At 35.8% G+C, this 26,384-nt stretch overlaps 1 protein-coding gene across 3 annotated transcripts in view; it reads right to left on the bottom strand.

Annotated features, from left to right (window-relative positions):
* Positions 1 to 100: 100 nt before the first annotated feature.
* glsb (glutaminase b) overlaps positions 101 to 26,384 on the bottom strand; it is a 27,390-nt gene continuing 1,106 nt past the window's right edge. Inside the window, exons 2-18 of one of the 3 annotated variants that reach the window (XM_024286090.2) lie at positions 21,719 to 21,815; positions 21,055 to 21,176; positions 20,514 to 20,643; positions 18,906 to 18,985; positions 18,116 to 18,279; positions 16,739 to 16,797; positions 14,122 to 14,154; positions 13,671 to 13,729; positions 13,089 to 13,155; positions 10,301 to 10,351; positions 10,001 to 10,177; positions 9,553 to 9,684; positions 9,138 to 9,230; positions 2,068 to 2,129; positions 1,094 to 1,170; positions 922 to 985; positions 101 to 838 (exon numbers count right to left, since the gene is read on the bottom strand). In XM_024286090.2, coding sequence (XP_024141858.1) covers positions 691 to 838; positions 922 to 985; positions 1,094 to 1,170; positions 2,068 to 2,129; positions 9,138 to 9,230; positions 9,553 to 9,684; positions 10,001 to 10,177; positions 10,301 to 10,351; positions 13,089 to 13,155; positions 13,671 to 13,729; positions 14,122 to 14,154; positions 16,739 to 16,797; positions 18,116 to 18,279; positions 18,906 to 18,985; positions 20,514 to 20,643; positions 21,055 to 21,176; positions 21,719 to 21,815 — 1,615 coding nt within the window. In that variant the 3' untranslated portion in view covers positions 101 to 690. Of the gene's footprint in view, positions 839 to 921; positions 986 to 1,093; positions 1,171 to 2,067; positions 2,130 to 4,556; positions 7,769 to 9,137; positions 9,231 to 9,552; positions 9,685 to 10,000; positions 10,178 to 10,300; positions 10,352 to 13,088; positions 13,156 to 13,670; positions 13,730 to 14,121; positions 14,155 to 16,738; positions 16,798 to 18,115; positions 18,280 to 18,905; positions 18,986 to 20,513; positions 20,644 to 21,054; positions 21,177 to 21,718; positions 21,816 to 26,384 lie in introns of those variants that run through there. The other 2 variants (XM_024286091.2, XM_024286092.2) reach the window with 2 other exon arrangements.

Raw genomic sequence — 26,384 nt, 5'->3', positions numbered from 1 at the left:
AAGAAACCCCATAGAAAAGGGATTCATACTAATGCATTACCATCAATATTACTCAGTAAAACAGTTCATGAAACAACAAACCAAGAAAAGATACACTGCAAACGATAAGAAAACAACTTTATTCAAATTGCAACAAGTTACTTACAGTCTTTTGATGAATTCTCGGGTAATTCAAGTCTCTATGAAATAAATATGTTTCTTACATTCACCATACAACCATGCCCAGGCGTCGCAGAGACCTGCTGGTTGTCTTGCAGCATTCAGAGAAACAATCTTCGCAGTGACCCTGCTTCTGGGGGTTAAACAGGTCCAAAAATAAATTACACCAGAATTTCACAACAGTTCACAATCTCACAACATTAACATAGAGTTGTGCTATTACCCAAATATTAGCAGATAGAGAACAGGGCAAACTTTAAACAAAGTAATGACCTTTGACACAGTATGTGTACTAATGATGAGCTACAGTAAACTGATACTGTAAACACGAGATCACAGATATTCAGATATCGGGTGTTAAGCAGCTCACACACAACACATTGTAATAAAGACAAACAAAAAGCAGAGCACACCATTTTAAACAACACACTGATAAATTGCATGTTTCAGAAGCCTGAGCATCTATATATATATATTTTTGCTTCATGAAAGGTCCGATGGAGAAGCCGCTGAAGGTTCTGTTGATGAGTTCTAGAGCAGGCTGTCCAGGCTCTTCTCCGTCCTCTCTTTGCCATCAGGAGCTTCAGGCGGGCTGTAGTGTTCCTGGTACTGCTGCAGGATGGTGACAACATCATGGTGGCCGAAAAGCATCGCCTCATCCATCGGTGTGTTTCCCCATCTAGACCATGAAAAGGTGGATTTAGTGTGGGCCGCTTTCGCTTTACGAGCAGCCTTTGTCCCTCTGACATGATCTGGACTCACCTGTCTCTGGGTGTGGGGTTCACCTTGCACGCCTCCAACAGGAAGCGCACCACTTCTACGTGTCCTGAAAGTGGACCAGGTGATGGAAACACAACTTAAGTGTGGGCTAAATGCATCACCTAAGATGCATTATTGATCAGTGCAGGCTTGTTGACCTCAAACTGTCTCTTACCTTCAGCTGATGCCACGTGAAGGGCTGTTCTGGAGTCATAGTCCCTCTGCTCCATGTCCATGGATGACAAAGCAAACCTGCACACATGAGAGTATCATTAGTCTTCACGTGCATACAGTATGTTGTGGATGAGCCTGCACTTGTGTGCTTTTTACTATCATCACCTCAAACTTAAATATTTAATTATATGAACAAAGCAACTTTAAATTCATGAAGAATTAGTATAAATGTAAATCTCATTTTGACCACTAGAGGGCGAGAGGCACGTCAATTACAATCAATTACAATCCATGTTACAATTTTTTTTTATTTCCTTTTAGCCTTTGCTTTACAGGAGCTTCAATACCACCTCACAAAGAATAAATACTGTCATGAGAAATAAATGCTTAAGAAGCAGCTTCAGCTGTAACTGAAGACAGGGGTGAAGCACAAACTTCCAGAATAAAAGGCTTTTTAATTAATATTGTATGTCTCTCTTTTTTCCCATCAAAATAATAGAAGTACATTCAGTTGGTGGCAGGTAACTTGATCTTCTTGTCTTTGGTACTAAACTTATAAACTATTAAACTGAAAGCTATTGGAAAAACTCTGTTTATTATAAATAATAATGATTAAAAACAACTAAAACACTTGCTTAGCATAAGTACAAATAATTAGGTGATTTATGCAGCAAGTATTATAAGATACTGCTAAGGGATCAGTCCACTCTGTGCCTGACCTTTAACTTTCAAAAACTTGTAAGCCACACTACATAAAAATACCAGAGTTCATGTTGCTGTCACTTGAGGTCACCAAAGTGTCCTCCTGCCTCCTAAAAAAATCATGCAGAGGCAAAAGATGTCTGCAGGAACTCCTTTTGTTGTTGTCAGTGTTGCTTCTTAAAAATGCATGCTGGTGTGCTAAAAAAAAAAAAAAAGCTTTGCTGGTGACAGGGAACAAGTTCTGTTAGGAATTGTGTGAGGGAGAATGATCACCTCCTCAGGGCAGATACGTCTCCTGTGAAGGCAGCGAACAGCAGGTTGATGACGGATTTGACCTGCAGACAAAGTGGGAAACCAAACATTTGGAAGGTGATTTTGAACCACCTTTTTTGCTTTAGCTCATTTTTTTCATTTTTACAGTTCAAATATTCTTTCATTTAAGCTTTAAAAATGAAATTAAATCAATAATATGATATAAAAATGTAAGCTTTGTGAATATAACTCAATAAACACTTTCTTAAGACAATACTTACCATCTAAACCGGGAGTTTCCACAGTCAGGCCTCGAGGGCCGGTGTCCTACATGTTTTCCAGCTAACTCTGGGTAATTGTTAAACTTTATTTTTTTTATAATTAAAAGATTGATTACAGAAACCGATTTCACATATTTTTAGCATTGATTATTTTCTAGATACTTGACAGATGCAGTGTAGCCCAGTAGATAAACCTTATCTAATCATGTTTATAGGGAAATGACTCATTCTCTGCCACAGTTCTGTTATCAGTGTATATACCATGTGTCACTGTTATACCACATACAAACATATACCTGTTAATAATGTACTGGTTCTAAAAATTCTGATTCACATTCAAATAAATTCTAGTGTGGGGGGGAAAAAGCAGGTGAAATGCATTGATGAGTATTGATAATATCTCTTCTATCTTTAATAAATATACTAGTAATCCAACACTAGTTATTCACACAGTGTAATTAATTTGTTATATTATGATAAGTTTAATGGAGGGAAAATGGAAAGAAAGACAGGTGTAGATGCTGTTTAAGAGAACAGATGGAGAGAGAACAAGGCCTAGACTAGAATCAGGTTTAGGCTGTTTTCTTATTGTGTGAATTGGAAAAGGAACGCGTGATCCTGAAGGAGGAGTTTGCTAAAAATGTTCTGGAGGTGAGGAAGGTTTTAGATATGGTGATGAATCTGAAAATAGAAATTGAAGGTGGGGATCCAGGATATTCCTGGAGGAGAGAATGTTGATAGGATGCTGAGGTTGGAGCTACCAAGGAGGAAGAATACTGAGGAGGGGAATACTGAGAAGGATTTGCTGTGGTTGTTGTTCAGACTGTCAACTGCAACAGAATATCAGTACAGGATCTCTATAAATCATGTTTTTGATGAATTCTTTTACACAGTAAATCAGATGTTTCACAGTTACTTACAGAACAGATAATAACCTCCTGAATATCAGAGAAAAAAAAATGCCCAGTCAAATTTTTGGGGGGAATTCAAAAAAACTACAATTCCCAGAACCTCCCAGTTTCACATTTGTTCTCCCTAAAAAGCCTAAAATGTCCTCCGTAGATTCCAAAATGAGTTGGGTGGGAGATATTGACAAACGTCCTCTACAGAGGACAAACTTGCATTACTGCTAGTCAGGAAGATATACTGTAAGTATTATGATTGTTGGATGTTTTCCTTGTTTTGTTTAAACTGCTTCTTAGTTGAAAAACGATTTTGCTCAACATGTTCAACTTCGGCAAGGGTTTGTTCAGCAACAACCCTTTTATGTAGATATTTATGACAGTTGAGACACCTTTACTTGGTTCTCACGCCTATGCAGTTTGCTTAAAAATTGCAAGACTGAGCTTACAATAGCAAATATTTAACATTATTCAGCAAACTTTGGCTTTCCCTACTGAAAATGCCAAAAAAAAGACCACCTTCTAGTAATTTGTTTTATTTTATGTGTTCCTTCAGTTTGGTTAAATATTTTAGCCTTGAAGCTTATTCTTCTTAGCATCCTACAATTATATTTACCATATTTTTGGTTTAAAATCAATAACTCCTTTATTTCAGGATATTAAATTGCATCATATGACTTTCTAATTTTCCTTAATTACCGTATTTCAACATTTAGCTCATGTTTTAGCATTCTTCGGCTAAATTCTTTTTTGGTGCCCTTTAGTTAATTACCTCAGCATTTAGCCGTTATTCCAAATTATTCCAGTTAACTGGGCTCCAAAAACTTAAAAGTGAAAACTTAGTTTAGACTCCTAACAGGTACTAAGGAATATAGTGTGATGTTGATTATGTAACAGCTCTTTAAATTTGTTGTTTTTAATATTTTACATAAGGTTTGCTAACATGCAACAGGTTTTAGTATTTTCTTAATTTGGAGTCTCTTTTATTAATTAGAAGTTCAAATGCAATAAAATCAGAGAAATAATATATATATATATATATATATATATATATATATATATATATATATATATATATATATATATATATATATATATCTAGATTAAGCAACTTTTTTGAAAAGCTCCTCACACCAGAGTAAAATAGCTGAATAAAAAGTTTACAACCTCTCAAAAATGTTAATTTTCTGTTTATTTCTTTTTATAGTGCAGACTAAACTTTTCTTTTGAATAAAAGTTAATAATAACTGGTTTAAAACATTTTTTGTAGAACATAATAATAATAATCATCCACTAAGGAACAGCTGTAGGGACAGATCAAAAGAGATAATACAAAAGTGCTTCATTTTATTTTATTGCATGAGACACAAAGGCAACAACACCAAAGAAAAGTAAAACAATGTTTGTACTGTTTTGTCTGCTGGCCCACCACAGCCAAAGAAGTCATTTCTCTGAAGTGTTGATTAGAACAGGTTCACATGTCGCAGGGGTCTTCAAGCAGACACAACAGTATGACAGTTAATGGAGACTTTTTACACAATTACAACGGGACACAAAAATGGAAATTGTATGGTTTCAATTTTTTTCAAAGAATTCTTTTGACACAATGATAGAATAAAATATTGATGGGATCAAAAGCCAAATTATTTATGACATCACTAATAATGAAACCTTACAATTTCTGAGTTGAATCAAACGTTGAAGTAGTGATTATTACAAAAAAATTTCCAGTTCAACATATGTTAAAAAACACAATTTTGTCATAAATTAACAAATACGTGGGAAATGTGCAAGAAAATCAAACAAAACATCAAAAGATGGGATTAAACAGACAATATCTCCATTTACAAATGTCGCATGCAAAACAGAAAAGAAAAGGACAACATTCATGGCGTGTGGCGTCCACAAAAAAACAGTGATTTTCATGGAAATTCTGGTAACAAGATTCAAAAGCCCCTTTATCACACAGTAAAATTTTAATAATTACATTTTTGGAAAGTTTTACTTTATCCAGATCAGCTCCCATGAGACCAGAAGATGTCATTTATTGCTCTGATTGATCACAATTAGATTGATTATAAAAGGACAGTGGATTGGTTGGAATGATTCTCAGGTAGTGGTGGTCCACGTTACAGCTCCTACATTTTGTGAATGAAACTCTGAAATGACGTGAAATGAGAGAGGAGAGGAACCTCAAAACCTTTCCCTTAAACGTAAAGTTCAGCTTAACACTTTATGTTTATGCTATGTTTGGTATCTACAGCCCAGGAATACCTGCATACTGAGAGATATTTGACCAAATGTGGGACATCTCGGTCTTCAAGGAGCTGCTCTGATGGTAAAACTACAAACAGAAAATATAGCCTAAAATAAAATAACTGTTTTTGGTTCACTTAGTGACCTAAAAAGTCTCAATATTTTAATGTCCCGATTTCCTAAAACTGCAGTGTGTCCTTTTACTCTGACAGTGTGAACTCAAATAACTTCACAGTTTCCTATATTAGAAAAACGCAAACCAAAAACTTTAAAAACAACATTTTACAATTTTAATGTTTAAAGCTGAATACGTTTTTTTTAGAATGTTCCAACAAAATATGTATCATATAGCAACAATATGTTGATAAAGCAGCTTCATCTGTCCTCGTCTGGTAGCCCTAATGATGACTGAGGCTTTTGAATACTTTGTACTCACAAACAATGAACAGGCCTAATTTACAGAAAAACAAACAAAAATAGAAATTCAAAAATGCAATGTAACATATATATATATATATATATTTATAAGAGAGAGCAGTCTTGAAACAGATCAGCAGTCAAGACGTCAAAACCAGCTAAAACTCTCCTCCCAGAGCAATAATTAAGGCATCTGCTGATGTTCATGTGCAAAAAGGTTCATTTCCTGAAGGGTTCTAAATGTAGAACATCCACACGTTATGGTACGTCAGTGAGGAGCACCGCTGCACCTGCTGCATGGAAGTGCAGCACGTATCACACATTCACAGAGCAAATAATACTGAACGTTTGTTGTGATTCTGGGCCAGCAGCTATCAGATTGGATTATCAAGGTTTAGATGCTGTTTTTTCCCTGCAGACAGTTTTCCAAAACACTAAAAAATGGATTGCATCTTTAGAGGAGTAGATTTGCCTACTGTGCGTAACCCATGAAACGGGTCGGTGGAAACTGTTCTGGGGTTTAGAAGTTTCCTTATCTAAAAAAAAAATAAAGCTGCTTTTCTAAATGTACATGCCGTCACATGGCAACATCTTTTAAAACAGACAAAAAACTGGATGAACAGCATAATAAATCACTGAATCTTTAACAGGACAGCTCGTGGCTGATTCATGTCACATAGGAATGTGGTATGTTCTTTTTACTAGCGGTGTTTCTCATCAATGACAGGTGCAAGTTTTACATTCACTCTATCTGCTGCTGCTTTTCATTAAAAAACAGTAGTCTTTAATAAAGCACAAAAGGTCTAAAGCGTTTCTCTTTAACACCATGTCAGCTGTTTTGTTTGATATTTTTGGTAGAAAGTAGGCACATTTCTGAACTAAGGGATCACACACATGTTAAACATGCAGTGCAACAATGCTTTGAGAAAGCATGTGAGATAAGCTGTCTGCTTTGAGCAGCACAACTTTTAATTTTGCAAACTTTGTTGCATCAGAATGACATATAAGACAAAGCCAACTCTTTACAAATCAGAGTTTGACTTCTCAAAAAGCTACAGCTGTTCTCATCGAGTAACAGCCCAGAGGAATAGAAAATGATGAAGTCAAGCTAGACTTCAAGAGGAAACAGAACAGTCATCTGACTGATTAAAAAACCTGAATATTTGTTTTAAAAAGAAAATTCCAGCTTTGATTTATCTAAAATACTCGCACATACTCTTTTTAATCTGGACATCTATTAACACGCCCGTGCAGCATTGTTTTCTAATCATGTGCAAATATGTTTCAAATGTCCTGGCTGTACCGAGGCTCCAGAACACATTCATACTTTGTTTTTTGGGGGTTTTTTTCTCGTGTTGGTCGTTTGATTTTTTCCCTTCCCCATAAATCAACCCTCTCCTCTTTAAGAAAAAACAAAAAGGGAAAAAGGATAATATGCAAAACGGCAGTGGAGATTAAGCAGAAGCTCAACCTGTAAACGGAACATCCAGTTCTAGACAAACAGGTTGAAGCTCATTAGGAATTCAAAGCAAAACAAAAGAAGACTTTAACCTATTTTTTACCATAAAATAAAAATGAGCTCCCTCCGTCTGCAAAAATAAACCAATTTACAGAAAATAAATAATCCTTTACATAACTTATTATACATTTCAATGACGAGGAAAGGTGGAGTTGTTGTTGCAAGAGTGCGGTTGGGGGTGTGTCTTATTATAGGTTTCACTCGCCGACTTTGTCCATCCTATAGACTACAGTGGTGGAGCTGTCCTGGTTTGACTCAGTGGGAGAGACTTTTTTCCAAAGAGGGGCTTTCAGAGCTAGCTCTTGTTGGAGGCTCTCATAATCCATGGGTCCGAAGGTGTGTTGCTGCTTTAATCGACACGAATGAGAGGTTAGTGTCACTCCCTCTGTGTGCTATGATGAGCAAGTGTGTGGTTCAAGCAGCTCAAACCACTCAGACTAGATTGATCCCTCATTAGTGTGCTAGGTGCAGTGACATACACTGAATTTACATAATAACATCCACACCACAAGCAGGAAAACTGGACTACTTACAAGCACCTTTAAAGGGATATTTTCTTACTTTCATTTGCTTTTCCAGCCAGAAGTTAGAATTTGCAGCTACTTTGATCTCCTTTTCTTTTTTAAGCAATGGTTTAATGGCCTGTGCAAAGCTAAGTTTCAAACTGTTTATTAAACTAGATTTCATGTTGGACAATTTCAATGTGATAAATAGATTTCCCTTTAACTTTACCCTTAATCATAAAAAAACCTTATCCCAACTTTTAAGGCGTGATAGTTAAAAAAAAGATAAAATTGTCACACAAATTGTATTATTTTTTTTTAAATAAATTAATAAATGGTAAACTTTATTAGCAGCAACCTCTTAACATTCAAGACTTTGTCGCTTCATTTTATCTGTGGTGGTCGTCAAAATAAATCCATATTATGAGAAAGACTATAAGTGCAATTTTCTTCTTTGGTCTCCTTACTAGCTATTTTATGCACGAACACCATTTCCACAGATGTTCTCTTTATTAACTTTACCAGCATGAGGGTTTCAATTTAGCAATAATGTTATTGGCGGTTTGGTGTGCGTCCAGAGCGAGTCATAAATGAGTGTGGCGGAATGAATCTGTGAGTAAAATAAAAAAATGATCCAGTATCCAGTATAAATTAAACAGAAATCATGTAAATTGTGTTTTTTTTTCAAACACAATGCACCACTGTTTTAAAGGATCCATTTCTGCACTTTCATGATGTGTGTCATGTTAGAATGCATTGTAAGTTTATAAATGGTTTTATGCCGTGTGTATCCATTGAGTAAAGGACAATAAACCTACAAATGAACCTTTGTGTGCAGTAGATGTCAATCTGCATTTTAAAATTGGGAACTTAAATGTTAGCCAGGATATATTTTTAGCTTTTTCTTTTTTTAATGAAAATAACTCAACTCAACACACAGTTTAAGCACTTTATGTAACATCTGAAACATGACAAATCAGTGTATAACGTCTCAGCTGCATCATGTAGAGCAGTGGTAAAATGACTTTTTAAGCTGTTTTTTGGGGGTATTTGTTTGAGAATATCCCTTTAAAGAGCAGAGCACAACCACAAAGCACACACAGGTATGATTTCTGTCTACAGGAATCGGCTATGATAATAGGGAAGGGTGTGTGTTGCTTTTAATCTTTACATTTTTTTTGATGACTAACTGCAAGGTGTGTTGTATCCTTACCCTCTGGTCCCCTCCCTCTCTGCGAGGATCGTGCTTCTTGGCAAAGTGCCTCAGGTTGTCATAGTTGTGAAAGTTAAAAAGCTCGACCAGGTCCTGAAGTAACAAAAAGGCATGAGATTATTTTGTCTTAAAGAATAATAGTATTACACGGAAAAGATAATTTATTTTCCACATGGGAAAGAATCTAATCATTAACCACATATCACTCACTTATTAAATAAATTAAGTCAACACAAGTGCTTAACAATTTCCAGTTAATAATTCAACTTTTTCCTTGTTTTTACATAAGAAACAGGTTAATCAAGTAAAAATGCACATCCATGTACATCAATAGTTATGTGCTTCATATTTTATTTTCATAAAAACATAACAGCTCTATAAAAACAGGCCCCCGTGCTGCAGGATCTCCACGTACCGTGCAAAACTGGATTCCTCTCACTGAGTTGCCAAGCTTGTCGAGGGGTGGTGACCAGCACACGATGCCCATCACGTTGGGCACAACTAGCAAGATGCCCCCTGCCACTCCAGACTTTGCAGGCAGTCCGACCTAAGAGAGAGAAAATAGAAATAGAAGTGTCAGTCGATAGCTGGAAACCAAAGGTGGATGTCGAAAAGGCAACACTTAAAGGTATTTATACTGTTTGTAAAGAAAATCCTCTGGAAATGATTTCATATGAGCCAAGTAGGGGCCGGATTTTTTGTAATTATTAAATGTCACGGTCTTTATTGTTGATAGTTTTAGAACAACACAAGTCTTTTTATTGAGCTGTTCAAAGTATAAAAGTACTTTTCTTGGTCAAGTCACAAGCCAATCTTTTCTGTGCGTGAAGAGTTTTCCCTGAGTAAATATGTTGTTTACTTACATGGAAAGCAAACTGTCCCGAGAAATCATACATGCCGCAGGAGTGCATGAGACTCAGGGTGTTCCTCACGGCCTCTGGGGTCAGCACGCGCTCGCCTGTGATCGGGCAGATGCCACCGTTGGCCAGGGTGGCTGCCATGACGCTGGCACTTTCGCAGGTCACTTCAATGGAGCACAGCTGGAAGGAAGTGAAAATAACCATATTAGTGTACGTTTGGTACTGGAGGAGGAGCAGCTCATCAAGCCATCATTCTCTTGTTGAGTGTAAAAAATGTGAAGTGGAAGCAGCTGTTGGACTCACTTGAAAATACAAGTCCAGCACAGACGTCATGTCTGTTCCCTCTGGGAAACACTGCAGAAAAACACAGATTTTAAAGCAAGAATAATACAGGAGAAAAAACAACATTTACATCATCGACCCCATTTTTCTTGTGTTTCAATAATTGACTGTATGTGAGAACTGGACCGAGTAACCCGTCTTCTCTTGTGTTACAGGAAGTACCCGTCAGCTCCAAGAAGCCAAAATCCCATTGACTTCTATTGAGAAATTTTTCAAAATAAACATTCTTGTTACCTTTCTTAACATGTTTTTGCTAATCCCATTTCTTTCATTATATTTTTCTGTAGTCGCAGTTATTCAAGTTATAAACTGGCCAGTCAGATGCCTTAGTAAAAGTATGCAGTGCTCCCACATCACACATTCCCAACGTTTGTGGACTTCCAACAAGCCCACTACTAACCGGTGAGAGTGGTTGCCATAGAAACGTTGATCTCAGGCAAACTCGGACCAATCGCTGCTTACTGACAACATCTGGCTCCAATATGGCAACAACTGTATTGTGAAAAAATAGTGACTGAATTGACTATTTGGAAGCCAGAAGTAAGTCATTTTTATGGATGACGTCACACTAGCTCAGTCCAGGTCTCTTATACAGGCGATTCATTTAATCTGAAGAAGTTCATAGGAAGGATCAAGCTCAAAATAAAATGTATTCTGGGTAGATCGTTTACAAGTAAACAGCATGAGGTCATGTGAAAAGGAAAGCACATCATTTGCTTGCTGTAGATTTTAAATATGCGCCATAATAAAAGTTATCTGGTTCCCAAGTGTGTCTTCAAGGTAGAAAACGATAAACTCAGATAAGCTTCAACAGCAGATAAATGACACTCATCATTTAGAAAATAAAAGCCAAGATGGTGAAGAGTAGAACACTAAAGTACACAAGGTACTCCCAGTGATTCCACAGCTGATAGAATAGCAGTAAAAACTGTGAGTAATGTATTTTTGAATGATGGTATCACTTTCTGACGCCGCTGTGAAGACATCCTTCACAATGTTCCTTCATGTCAGTGTGTTTTCTGGGAATTCATGTGTTGTGTCTTAACACCCCCTTGACACATTTCAAACAGGATGGGGTTTGAACTTTGGCTAAAGCCATTGCAACATATGCATATACATATATATTTGCACTTTTTGTTCTGTTCTGTCAAACCAGAACATTCTGGTCTTTAGATGAACTTCCTGGAATATTCACTCCTTGGATTCCATGCAAGGACATTTTTTTAATTGTTAAGATTGCAACATGGACTAGTTTAAGGCAGCAAAGATCTCTTTAATCTGAAACTGAAGAATTCAAAGAGCTCATGACTTTTTTGATAATACTAAAAAGACAAAAAAATTATATGACAGAGTATTAAGGCTACCATAAAAATAAATACATTTACAACAATAAAGTTATAAAATTATGATAAAAAAGTGAAAAACCTAGAAGTATAAAGTTCTAAGAGAAAAAGTAAAAGTCATAATTTTACAAAAATAAATTCTTAAAATAAGGAGGAAAAAGGTGAAATTTTTATAAGAATAAACTTATGAGTTACTAATGAGTAAGAGTCTTTATTTTACAAGAATAAAGATACAATTTTACAACTTATTACTTGAGTATTTACTAGATTTACGTCATACAGTAGATTTATGAGGCAAAAGTTATACAACTAACTATTTTTTTCAAGAAAGCACTGCTTTTCTTGGTAAAATTACAACTTTTTTATCATACTTTTCCAACTTTATTCTAGCAAAATTACAACTTTTTCCTCATTAACATATGACTTTATGCTTGTAAAATTATGACTATTTTCTCATGATTTCATGACTTTATTATCTTGCATTTGTTCATTTTTTTATCTTATTTTACTTAATTAAATTAACTTTGTAGAGAAAAGGGGACAGTGCAAATTAATAAACATTAAACAAATGTAAATATGTCAGATTACAGCCACAGGATAATTTCCATCAGAAGTCCATCGGCAGGTTGATGTTAAAGAAATAAAGAGTTTAAGAGATTGACAGTAAACATAATATTTAATTTATTTTTTAAATGTTCCCATTCCTTTGTTGATGTTATGTTTTCGAGATGTTTTTCTTTTCTTTTCATTTATTTTTTTAATTAAGTTTCCTTGCTGAACTGTTATTGGCATGTTGGACAAATAAAATCAATCAATCAATAAAAAAAATACAGGTGAAAGACAGTATATAAAATAAATTTGAACATCATTTTTTAAAGTCAGTGCCCATTTTGTCAAAAAGTGTCAAAAATTACAAAATTTGAAGTTTTCTCTTGTTTTTATAGTTGAAGCCATATATGAAAAAATGAATAAGTATTACTCTTGTTGTTTGTTAATGAAACTTTCTTTTAACCCTTGTGCTATCCTTAGCATGTTTTTTTTAAGGATTTCTTGTCTTTCCTGGTGTCCGTGGTAGACATAAAACCATTTCCACCTTTGTCATGGGATGGATCATACATCAATGCAAGGGGGGGTCATCTGAACCCCGTAAGAGAACACGAGCTCTCATGTCAGCAAATAGTTTTTTTTCCAAAATTGAACTGATTTTAACTGGCCTCCTACAGCAACTATGCCTTATTTTTTTTAATTTTGGCTGTTACATTCTTTTAAATAGAGAATAGTAAAACAGGAGTATAACAATGGCATAAAACATGTTGGGAAGTGACTTTTTGATTTCTAAGCCAGATAAACATTAGTAAACAAGAAAAAGACAAGGGGAAACATAATTAGTCGGGTTTTATCCAAACCTTTTTTTCTTTCAGGTAGTAACCGATCGCAAAGTTCCGGTCTCCTGACTCACGCTCCGACTGGAATCTGTCACATAAAGCAGAGTACTCTCATCAAACAGGAAGGAAATACTTGAGCCAAGCAGTGTGTGGATAAGCGCGTTTGCATGTGTGTGGAAATTACACAACCCCACCCCTTATGTTTACTATATATCAGAGTGCTCACGCCATCTAAAGATATGGCAATATGAGCCCACAGGACCTGATCTTACTCTGGAAAACATTGGTGGTATGCAGTGCCGTCATAAATAATGAAGGGGACCTTTACAGCATAAATTCCAGTGCTTCTATCGCTCGACATCACATGAGAGTTTAGTCTGGAGTACAACTCGAATTAAAAACTGAAATACTCTTAGTTTTTACTTTAAGAAAGCCTTTTTTCCATTTATTTTAAATGTTCAGCTCTTGCTAAAGCTTTTCCCTCATTAACAAGTGTGTCTCTAAAGACAGCAAATACCGTCTTGTATCTGTGCTCTGGTGGATCAGCTCCTTCAACACATTTTGTGAAAACTTAACAGTTAAAAAAGATTCTAAAAGACTTACGTGGCATTGCTAAAACCCACGTACTCATTCCCTGCCATCTTCTTTAGGAAATTCATGACCTGAAGAGAAAGAAGAAAGACAGTCAGCACAGAGTAAGGACACAGAAGTTGTTTCTGACTAACTGAAATCCATCAACACATTGAGGTTCAAGGTTCTGCCACATGTTCAGTCAGCGATGTTCCCTGTTAAAGCTATTTCCTTCAAATTAAAGATTTCCTGAGCTATGGAAACAGGATGAAGTCATCAAGAGTAAATAGCTAAATTGTACTCTTACTTTCCTTTTTTTCACAAACAGACCTTTGCTGGGTCTTATGTAATTAAAAAAAAGCTCTACTGTTGTTTTGGTCTTCTAAAATAACGTCCCTTATGTCAGTTATATATAATTCAACAATCATTTAGGTTTTAACTTACATTTTATTAATTCTGAATCTCACATCAAATTTGTACTTACATAGTCAAATTTCTCTGCATTGCTTACGCCTTGCTGAAAAGAAAAGAAAAACAAAAGGCAGTTGTAAGAACTCCTGCACTGGGAGATGGTGCAGAGAACAAGCACAGCATCATTGAGTGAGACATAATCGCTGAAACGTTGAAGCTCCAGATTTAGAAGATGCAAAAAGAGTTTATTGCCAATAAGAATGTAAAAACTGAGAAAAAAAATTCACATGAGCTTCGGGAAATCTTACATTTAGCTAAAGGAATTACAATCCAGCTGACTGGCAAGTAAGTTGCAACGAAAAAACTAGTTTCTTTCAGTTAATGATAGATTTAGTAGGCGCATGATTAACCTTTTACTGTGAAGTTGGAATCTGAAGTCTTATGTGCTTTAATTACAGTTATATCAGAAGGCCTATAAACTATGTGTGCACATGGAAGAGTGATTTAAAATAACTATTCTTGTAGGTCAGCCAAAAACGAGGGAAACAAGAAAGGGAAAGATGGAGGAATGTCCATAATTATTTGTAGCTCAGCAGATGTTTATCAAAAAGCTCAGTGCTGAAGCCTAGTCCCACAAAGAAAACAACATGCACATCTAAAAATAAAAAAAAATTGCAGCTTTTGTTAAAACACTCAAAACTATTTCCAATTTCAGATGTGTTGTTAACTGAACATGTATTGATTTATTAGAGTCTGTTTTATGCATTTTTTTTTAATACTGAAGGGAAAAATAGGTATTTTGATGAAAGTGTTAAAAAGTCACTACATGTGGTTTCTACAGAGATAATTGGTAAAAAAAAAAAAAGAGAGAGAGAAAGGGGGAAGGAGGGAGGGACAAAAGGGGATTGGGAGAGAATGAGGAGACAGTAATGGAAAAGGAAGAAAAAATTACCAACGTCATTTGACCTGCAGCAGCAGTCATTATTTCCCACTGTTCCTAAGTCTGGAAAATATGCAACATACAAAAACAACATGTAGCCTTGAAGCACCATGTAACAACAGTTACTGCCAGGGCAACCATCCCATAGTCTCCCCGCTGTGTACTCTAAGCAGCTTGACAATTTATTTTTTACTAAATAAAAGGAAAAATAGAAACATGTCAAAAGCAACTGTTTTTTCCTCAGGGGAAGTGTGTTTAAATATATATATTTTTTAGCTTAGTTGGGAGTTTAACAGGTTAATTTGTCGTGATTTTGCAATATAGACCAATAGAAAAAGTGGCACGTCTGACCATAAATATTGGTGAATATAATCTGAAAAATGATTTACATGAAGTCGAATGAAAGAGATTTCTTTATTACATTTTGAAGCTTTAAAGATATTCTTTAGTTTCCTCTTTCTTAAGTCTGGTCCTTCTTTTGGTCAGTTTCACTTTCGCTCTGATAAACTCATTTTGACCTGAAACTCCCCTCTAAGCATAAGAAATTCAATACACACGTTCGGAATCATTTCACTGAGTCCAACAGCTATTTTAAACCTCACAAGTTCTTCCTCTTGTTGTAGGGTCACGTTCACATGGAAAGTTTTTCATTTTCAATCTTACTCCTGCAGCTCACGACACTGCTGATAAGACAGAGTGACAATTCCGATGGAGGCCATAAAGCCGATGCGATGAGCGGAAAGAGGCCAAAACATGGCAGATAGGTGAAGGAAGCTGATGCGTTTTATGACCTCAGATAATTGTGTGGCCAAAGAAAGACAAAGATGTGTGTGTGTTGTTCAAAAACTGATCTTTACGACCCGTCAGGGAATGGTTCACTCAATTACAAAGCAAAAGTTTCTAAAAAATGAAGGAAATTGGGTTGCTAAATAACTGGAAAGGTAAGCAAAAACTTGTTTTAAATAATCAAAGGGGATTTGAATGGGTGCTGACTTCACATCAGAACTATTCTGCTATGTTTGAAACCGGTACTTTAAAGAAATCAGCCTTTCTAAAACTGATACAGGAATTTATCTTGTCATTTAGTCTCGGAAGCAAAAAGCATCAGATAATCTCTTCTGATGTGTATAAATGAGAAGGAGATCAGATGAAAGAAAGAAAAAAAGGCTAATGCTGGCAGTCGCCACACAAAGAGAACCTAGAAATTGCTCCTTCATGGTGTAAAATGCTTCAACCCATCAACAAAGACAGAAGTGTTGCTCCCTGCTTTGTTATGGATATAAGGGTGTGTTGCAGCTGCTTCGATTGAAATCACACTGGTAACAGGTCTGTTTACATAGCCTTTTCTTCAGGTTCCTGTCAGCTGGAACCATAGCAGAAGCATGTGGAGAGGAGGATAAGCATCACCAGGATTTTACAATCACCCCGGGACACCTGACACACTAGGAATATTTCATCAAAGAATAATATCGTGAAAGGAAGTCTGTGGCACTCTGTGGCTTAAAAAAACGGCATTGTTAATAACCAGATGCATTAAATGAATTGTGTAAAAAGTAACACTCAAAAGAGGGGAAAAAAAACAAAAATATGAGGCCACCATCGTGTCTTATCTGCTGAAATTCTCCATAAACCTTTTGATTTAGATAAGTGATCGCCAAGAAACACAAAGATAACCAAGCTAACATCTTTGAGGGACTAACTCTATAGACTAAAACATAAAAAGTGGGGAGAAAAATGCTACTTCTTTTACCTTAAGGAGTGAGGTACAAACAATAGCTCCAGCGTTCACCATTGGGTTGTGGGGTTTATCTGCCAAAAAAAAAACACAAAAGCACAGTTAGCAGGTGGATCAAAGTGCAGCCCTCCAGACTGAGAGCTTAGCATATAGACAGATTAAACACAGGGAATCAAGAACACACCGAGTAAACATTGACCAAAGATATTGCAGCTATCAAGAGTAAACTTCAAATCAGGTGAGGGGAGTGTTGTTGACAAAATAAAGAAATGATTAGTCATTCAAGCCATGCAGGAATTTTTCATGGCCAGACGGTACAAAAAAAACAAAACAAAGGGGAAATGAGAGGATATAAAGTTAAAAATAACCCATAAATTAAATAGCCAGCACTCTACCACAAGACCAGCTCAGTCGCCTTGTGCTAGAGTGTCCACCCTGAGACACAAAGGTCGTGAGTTCAAATCCAGGCCGAGTCATACCAAAGATTTTAAAAATGGGACTCAGTGCCTCCCTGCTCAGCATTAAGGGGTTGGATTGGAGGGTTAATCCACCAAATGGTTCCCTAGCGCAGTTGTGTCTGCAGCTCACCACTGGGTCAAATGCAGAGAACAAATTTCTCACACATAGGTGCGAGACTTTAACTTTGAATTCATTTTTTTTTCCAATATCCATTTTTTGCTTTTGTTACAGCTTCCCTACAGTGAAGCACCGTTCTGCTTCCCTTAGAACTCCACCGAAAACTCTCATTAAAGACTAAAGATCTGCACACACAACACACTTTTCCTTCATAGAAAAGCCTAAATATAGTATTGTCCTGGTAGAAATATCACAAGATGTTTACAATTTTAGCACAAGCTTAGAGATTCCATAACGAAAAGTCAAAGAGGCAAAAGTGTAATCCCGTTTTGCCACATTTTTCCATACATCTCTGATCTAAGCTGCACTGTGAAGCTCAATCACCTCTTACTTTTTCACTTCACAGCAGAAGGAAGGAAGGCAGACTGTTTTCAAATGTGTAAAGAATGAATGTGATTTTGGTGGAACATGCCAAGAATAAAGAGAAAACTGTAAAAGCGGGATTTAAACTATTAAGAGTATAAACTACAGCTTATCTGTGACTAAAACAAAAAACATTTTTAATTTTTTTTTGCTCTCCATTTGTGACCTATCGCCTAAAAGGGGGCTGGTGAGCTGTGGTCACAATCAAGTTCAAGATCCTTTTGATGATTTAACACCCCAATCCAGCTGCTAATGACTATTGTATAGTAAGGAGGCATTGGAATTCCAGTTCCTAACCACGGATTTTAACATACAGTTCCCCAGTCTCAGGGCAGACATAGTGAGCATAAAATATGCTTTCAAGATGAGAAAAAAATAATCACAAATTCTCACCATCTTCATTGAGGAAAAGCTTATTAAAGCGCAGACCACTGGGCTCCTTCCCTATGAAACTGTGCACGTACTGTGTGCTGTGATCATTAACAGCAACAGCATACTTGAGAGGCTTGACACATGACTGCAGGCAGAACGGAACCTTGGTGTCTCCCACCGTGTGTCTAGAACAAAAAAAGAGAACACTAATAAAAACAGATTGTAAATATAATGTAATCTGGAGCATAATGTGGCTACAAAGAGGAATAAAGCTGGGTCACAGACAGATATGATTCAATGCCAAACTCTTTTATCTTTATGACTTTATCTTAATGCGTTTCACAAACACACTGGGATGGAATTTAACAGCAACCTATCACAGCTTCAATGGAAGAACACACCTGTCCAATACATTACCCAACACTGCAGATTAACATCTTTCCGTTCTAGTTGAATCTGTTCTGGGAAATACTTTTCTATGTGTGAAATTCAATACCTGACTATGACAAAATAACATTATACCGGAAAAGCCTTAAAAGACTGTTTAGCTTGGTAAAATTGCTGTTCTTTCATCTACAGGAAATGTCAAATCTTTCTGAGATGTGACAGACATTATGAGGTTTCTCACCTCTTGATGAAAAAATACATTTGCCAGAAAATGTTAAAAAAAGATTTTTTTTTTTTTCATTTAATGCTAAAATCCATGTGGGAATCATCTAAACTAGACGGCACAAAAATGCACAGAACGAAGAATCATACAGTTTGGTGCAAAAAAAAGTAAAACGATGACGATGCTTTGACATGATCTTACCTCTGTCCATCAACGGTGCACAGGGACACTGCCCACAGGTCAGGGCTGAATTTAGCAAGCTGAGGAATGTAGTCTGCGACCTGAAGGAGAGGCAGGTTAAGTGGGAGTACAAGCATAAACAGCTGCTCACCCGTTTGTGTCTGCAAAGGTTTTAATAGAACATACAGACAACACACAAAAACAGGGCAGACGGCCAAACACTCAGCTGCAAATTAGAGAAGAATAATCCACAAAAACACACATGTCCATCTGAAAAGGAGTGTGTTTATAAGTCCAACTCCTGATTGTTTGATAATTAACACAATTCAAGTATAATTTCCTGCATCTATAATGTTGATTATAAATGGCTTCATTCAAGATCATAGCTGAACTTTGCCCAGTAAAACTATGTCTAAACTGAACAATTTTCTGAGGTTCAAATTCTTCCAAAATTATAATGTTCTATACTTCTTAGCCCTGCTCCTGATCAGAGTTTCTCTTCAAGTTTACAAACTAAGATTGCTCTGGCACTTTTTTGCATACTATACACAAAAGAATCTGCTCAGTTACCCAAACACATGCAACTATTTATTTAATGGAAACTGAAAAACAACATTTATTAAATCTAATTTACTTAAAAACAAAGCATCTGATAAAAAACAGTTGAATTAAATTGTGCACAATGGGCTCTGTGGTGCTAAAAAGCAAGAGTTTGAAATTTTAAGAATAAAAAAAAATATCCTATCAGAAAAGGGTAGGAATGTTGGTTAGTTGATTGTGTGAAGAAAAAAAAAATCTTTATATTTCCATATTTTCTTGTTAATGCTTTATTAATTGGTGTGTAAAAAAATCAAAATAAAAGTCTGTCAATGAACCACTTTTTAATTAAAAGTGTCCTGTAGTGTAAAATAACTTCATGTGAACTTGATAAAAAAATCCAGATTTTAAACTTCAGAGTAAAACTACCTAATCATTGAATTTGGTGTTAATAAATGCATTTATTCAGTTTGGGTAAACATGCATCAAACTTTCACTTAATTAAAGCATGATTTTTATCAGCTAAATAATAGTAATACGTTTTTTGGTCAGTTAAAGCATGCAGAAGCTTAATGACTTTAATACATCTTTCTAGTGTTTTGGAATCCAATCATTTGATTGCTTATCAAACTGTTCGGGAGGAAAAAATACCCCTACAGCTGCAAAACTGATACATGAATTAGAAAAATTAAAGATTTCTGCTTGATGATAAAAATACTTTGACATAACTCTAAGCTATAAAGCATCCATTACCATTGAGACAAAAAAAAAAAACTTAGGCACAAATAGTTGTCTGTGATAGGGAGGTGGAACCTGAGAAATCCTTTTTATGACTATAATTTTTATTATAAGCAGCTGAGAATACTTTGTGTGAATGTATTGAAGCAGAAGGACGGTTTCTCCTGCTGTAAACCCCATAATCTGATACATTTAGGACATTTTTCCTTCAAGATGCAGAGGATGGTTTGCTGATACAGAGAGAGAAAGCGCATCGCACTGTCTGACCAGACTGAATCTGTATGCAGCAAATTATAGGTATGGTGTACTCGGCGGAAGGAGAACAGAAAAATTAATGGATCACAATGGACACACCTGTCCTCCAGTGAGTTTTTTGGCATTCTCATAAAGCTCATCAATATGGGAGGTGAAGGACTGGAAGTCAGGGATGACGAACTTCTTGCGGAAAGCCTGTGTAAGCAGGACAATGTTGCTCTGGACACACCTGATGGATAAACCACAAACAGCATGCTGAGATATTGTGACTGCATGCAACTGAAGGAAAAGTTTGTCAACCAAGTTAGCAACTCTGAAGTCTGACAAACTTTGGTGGAGATTAATAAAGGGGTGTTTGATGGAAAAGCGTTATTTGGACGCAAAGGCCAGCTGATTATTTGATCCAGTTATCAAGTCGCAGTTTGAGGGAAAAAAAATAAACTATTATTTTAAGGAACTTAGCATATTGATGCTCACCGTGGCAAGAAAATAATAAATTAGAGCAGGAACTAGGCAGAGTGAGATCATCAAATGAAAGTGATTAAAAACACATCTTCCAGCTGGGCTTCGAGTGTCTACATGTTACTTTAGAAATACCATAAAAAGTTTGAACATCCAAACAAGACCGAGCAAGCCTTACTTCTTGAACAGGTGCCTGTCAAGCGTCACGCCATCTGTGGTCTTCTTCAAAGTCTCCTTCAGCGTGTCCATGCATTCTTTCAGACGAGGATCTCCTGTGCGGAGCCCAGTAGCTTTGAGTGCCTGAAAAAACATTAGCACGAGAGCATCTCTCAATTTTAGATTTGTTAATGAAATAGCTATAATAATAATAATAACAACAACGTGTTACTTGATTTACTGCATTTTCTTGTGAAATTATTCAACAATGGAATTAATTTTAAAAAATAAATGTATTTCATCTATTTAATACAAAGTAAAAATTGTATTTTGAAACTTAAATGTTATCAAAAATGTGCAAAGTCTTACTTTTAGGTAAAACATTATTATTAGACTAAAAAAATCCCAAACTTAAGCATTGTGGTGAACAGATTAGACTAAATCTGCTTTATTAAAAAATAAGAAGCACCAAACGAAAAACAAAGTTATACACAACACCAATGCAATTAATATACGTGTTTAAATGTAGTGAGGACATTTGTTTTACAACATGAAGCAATTCGATACAAGTGCAGCTCTAGGCCACATTTATTTTATTAATCAAATCTGACTATAACAATATACATGTTTAGACAGGATCTGCAAAAACAATAAATAGATTTGCTGAACATAAAGAAGGAACTTACAGTCAAAAACTTGTGAGCAGGAATCTTCTCCTGACCCTCTGCGACCGTGTAGAAGAGCAAGTCCTCCAAACTTGGAAGAATTCCTGCATTTCTTCGCCTGTATTTAAAAAAAAAAAATTAAAATACTAGGCAATTGTAAAGTCTTTAGATAAAAAAGTGCAGATAATAACTTCACTTTTTTTTAAATAACAAGTTTTTAACATGTTAAGCTTTAATTTCAGTCTACCTGCAGAAATGTTTTATATAGTTTGTGTATAAAATCTTATCCTCACACCATCTTATCACTTGAGTGATAGATTTCACTGGTATCTGCTAGAAAATGACCATTTAAGAATAAGCCGCGGCAAAGCATAAGTGTAGATTTATATATGACTTCAGCTTATAAATGCTTCAGGTCAAAGCTGGTATCATGGTGGTAAATGTGGCAATTTAATTGTTTAAAAAATAAATGATCTGTTAGTGCCAAAACAAATAAGCTCAATCTTAGTGTAAATCAAGATTGAAACTTAAACAAACTAAGATTAAAGCAGTTTGTAAAAGCACTCTGTGATCACAACTATTAAAAACAAAACCTGAATGTTCAGATTTAAGGCTCTTCGTATCACTCCATTTATCTCAGAAGCTGCCAAAATCCCACTAGATGCACATGAAGACTTCCTTATAAAGTTGGATATATTCAGCTGCCTTCGTTTACATAGACACAATTAGAGAAAAAAATGTTCAAGTTCAAGAGGTTGTGAGACTTCTGAGGTTACAAGAAACGCAGCTCATTTTTATTATATAGCCAATGGCAATGAAAAAAAAGAAAAAATTATGGTCAATACGAAATGCTGATTTGGTTTTTAATCAATTAGATTAAAAACCAAAGACCAGACAAAAAAAAAAAATAATAATTTAAGGATCTCAGTAAAAGGTATATTTCTGTCATTTTTATGACCACTGCTGCGACTCATCTTCTCACACAGGTTTGAAAGTTGCATCAGGAGCCGAGAGTGAGCAGACGTAAATTCCAGGAATTCTCCTTTCCCAGCAGACTGTGGCCTCTGGATTAATAAAACCAACACTGCGGGCATGTTCACACGCTAATCACAAAGTTCTAGCATCATCACAGATGACAAAAAAAGAGCTTTATTCTGGGCTTTTTAAGAGCAAATTTTACTTTTTTTTGTTGGTTTGCTCATTTTTATTTGTGCCAATTAAATTAATAATAATAAAATAAATAAATAAATAAAACAAACATGGGCCACATTTGACCACATGGGTCCTCCAGGGTTCGCCAAATGGATCCCTCCCTATTGCTCAACTTACACATTCAATTATTAATAAAGTTTAGATAAAAGTTTGGAGGCTGCAGTGTTGTGAAAACTGCCTGAGTCAATAATAACGATATTACAATAATTATAGTTGACATCTCCTGATATGCCATCATCTATTGGTGTCAAAACTTTACAGTGGATCAATGTAAAATAGTTTGAAAATCTCTTCTTGTTCACCTTCATCTTCCATTTGGTCACATCCCCTGTACCTACACAGTAAACACTTCACATATAGCCGAGGTAACCTTGTTTGAACTTGTTCGAGCAAATGGGGATTCAGTGAAACGCGTTCCGTCAGCCAGAAATGCATGGTTACAAGTGGGAACTATTTGCATGGCAACTACCAAAACAAAACAAATGGCCTTTTCTAAAAAAAGGGAAACAGAAATCCCATGGATGTGGGAGATTAAGAAGCAGGAGCATCTCTGTGCATCATCTTTTAGAATATAGTGATACAGTGCAAACAGCATCAGTTAAAAAAAAGTAAAATTCTAAAAATAACCTTTTCTTTTTACAGAATTTTTCAACTTGCATTAACATAAGATGCTATTAACTTCTCCAAACCATCCAACCAGCAAGAGTTGATATTTTATTTCTAGTCTATAAGATCCACGAGCTTTGCACAAGAGTCTGTTAATCAATAGTTTTTTAAAAACATTTAAAATCATTGAACATGTTCCGTTTAGTCATTTCTGAGAAAATGGACGCCTGGATGTTAATCAACAACTCCATAAATGTCACAAAATAAAAAAAAAACTCAACAAGGATCATTAAAACTGCTTTTTTTGTGTCCAAACAAGAAGCAGTCCGTCTACTGACAGTTTCAACTGAATAACAGGAAATAAAATTCAATAGAGAACATGTGACATTTTTAAAAGTGGCTGCAGTTCCAGAAAAACACATTTTTATTTAGTCAAATGGGATGATTCGTCTTTACCAGCATGAACTCAGCCAAATGAGCAGCCGGGTCTGTTTGATCTGCAAACAGATAAAGTGTGAATGCTGCCTCAAAAACCCCTGTTCTCTCAGGAGCAGATGGCTTCATGTATTTGCTGCAGAATAACAACATATCTGTGTGTGCAGAACACTTCCCGAGTTTCCTAGATACAAGGTGATTGACAGTACTTAGAAGTGATGAGATATGCTCAGCAGGATCCTATCAGTTCCTTCATACCACTCTTTGATTCTTTAGACTTTGATTTTAGGCTCCAGGTAAAACCCATCACTTGTTTTCTGCTTCTGTCTGACAACGGTCATTAGTCTCTTTAATCCTGCCCTTGAGGTAAAACTGCACATGATATCCTTATTTGCATAAGAACAGCTGGTTATTAGTTTAAACTTCACAGCACTCTGATGCATCACAATAAAACCTGTTTCTGTAACTTCCACCATCTACATGCTGAAGGTTAAACTTTTAAGACTTTAGCTGCTTCACTCAACTGTAAAAGCAGAAATGTCTTTAATGTGCTCCAATTAGCTTCAAGCTAAGTTGTTTCTAAGTAAACCAAATAAACTGTTTTCCTCTGTGGTTTAAGCTTCAACCACCAGAATCTAATGCACACTTTGGAATAATTTAGTGGTCAAGGTCATCTGACAGCTGCATCCCTGTCTGATGTGGATGTGGACCATTAAGAACAAGCTGGATTCAGCAGACTACCTCCTCAGATGAAATGAATGTTCTGATGATGGCTGCAGTCCTGCCTTTTCACTGAGTAACACTGAAACTCATCTCCTTCTAAAGTGAAAGTCAAATTTATCCTAAGTGGAGGGAAGTGTCAGAGAGGAAAACTAAAGAGAGTGAAAAAAAATGGGGTGGGGAGCTTTCGAGAATCAAATTTAGGTGGAGTTTAAAAATGTGGCCAAAAATAAGATAATGCAGCAATACATAAATAGGGATTATACCATTTGGGTATGGTATGCTCTAAAAGTACAAGTTAGTATAAAGTCTTATCATTTATCTTGTTTTATCTTGTCAAAATATTTTTTTACATTTTCATATTTGGCCAATCTGCTGTCCTTTATGATGATCTAATAATAGACCATTTCACCTCTGAAATTACATATATATAATTGAAAGTAAAACCACAATATTTCATTTTTCATAGCTAGAAATATTTTAAACCTTGGATTTTCTCATCGCTAATGTCCTTTTCTGTAAGAGGGTATCCTATCATTCATACCATGGTTGGTGCTTGTACCACAAAATGCACAAATATTTTGATAACAGGCTCCACTACATAATTGCTTTAAATAAAAAAATGTGATAAATTCAACTTGTAAGCTGACTTAATTCTGAATTAAAATAAAATATATGAAAAAAAATGAAAAGTGGTATCATCCAGATTTTTGTTTCTTTTGCATTTTATTGCTGCAAAAATGTGTGTTAATGCAATAAACTGATACTGTTTTTGTTTTGCTTTTCCTCTCTTCAGCATTTGGTTATAAAAGGAAAAAGCATTAATAATTGACTATTTCACCCCCTCCTTGTGGCTGTCCACAAGCAGGCTTGAACTGGTTTCCCGCTCATGCACACACAGGCTTTCAGTGAAGCTGCTGCAGCGACACAGAGGACACTTCTGTCAGTATGTCTGGAGGAGCAGTCCAGCTGTGACCTTAAGCCACTTCTGTGGAGGTCACAACAGAAACAGAACGCAGCTCATCCTCAGTGACACAGCCCAGGAAAGATGAAACAGCTTCGAAATCCTCCTTTTCAGTTTTTATTTTCTTTATTTTGAAAGGCTACAAATAAAAAATGGATTTGCCTCAGGTCATATTTTTATGTTTCAATGCCCAGTGTTACCCAGTGTTGGGGGTTGACGTACTGTAATTGAATTACTTTTGTCAGTAATGGAGGAAAGTAACAAATTACAGTTCACATTTTGGTCATAAATTACAATTACTGGGCTACAGAAACCCTTGTTACTTAATTACTTGGGTTTTCTACACTCGCAGGGGCAGAGGAACCGTGCACGTGGGAGAGACAGAAGCAAACAAGAAGCTGTTTCCCTTTAAATTTGTTTAAAGGAGTGAATTGTAATTTTTATAAATATTTCTGGAGTGAATAAATACAAGCATATCCCATATAATAAACATTCATAAATAAAAAAAACACACTTATTCATTTTGTGCATAATTTTATATTGTTGTTGATAATTAATGAATTTAAGCAATAAAACAACCTACTTGGGAGCCAAAAGAGTTCTTCTTTAAGAAGAACAAGAATTCCCATCACTAACTAGCACTTTGCCCCTTCAGTAAAAATGACTTTTTTGCTCTTGAGGAGGAGAAAGAAACTGCTGGATGCATTAAGTAGCTCTTTGTGCTATCAAAAGACAGATTTACTGGATATA

This window comes from Oryzias melastigma, linkage group LG21 (assembly GCF_002922805.2).
Source record: "Oryzias melastigma strain HK-1 linkage group LG21, ASM292280v2, whole genome shotgun sequence".
Classification (NCBI taxonomy): Eukaryota; Metazoa; Chordata; class Actinopteri; order Beloniformes; family Adrianichthyidae; genus Oryzias; species Oryzias melastigma.
The sequence above is the reverse complement of the archived record's forward strand: the minus strand, read 5'-3'. Positions and strand labels throughout refer to the sequence as shown.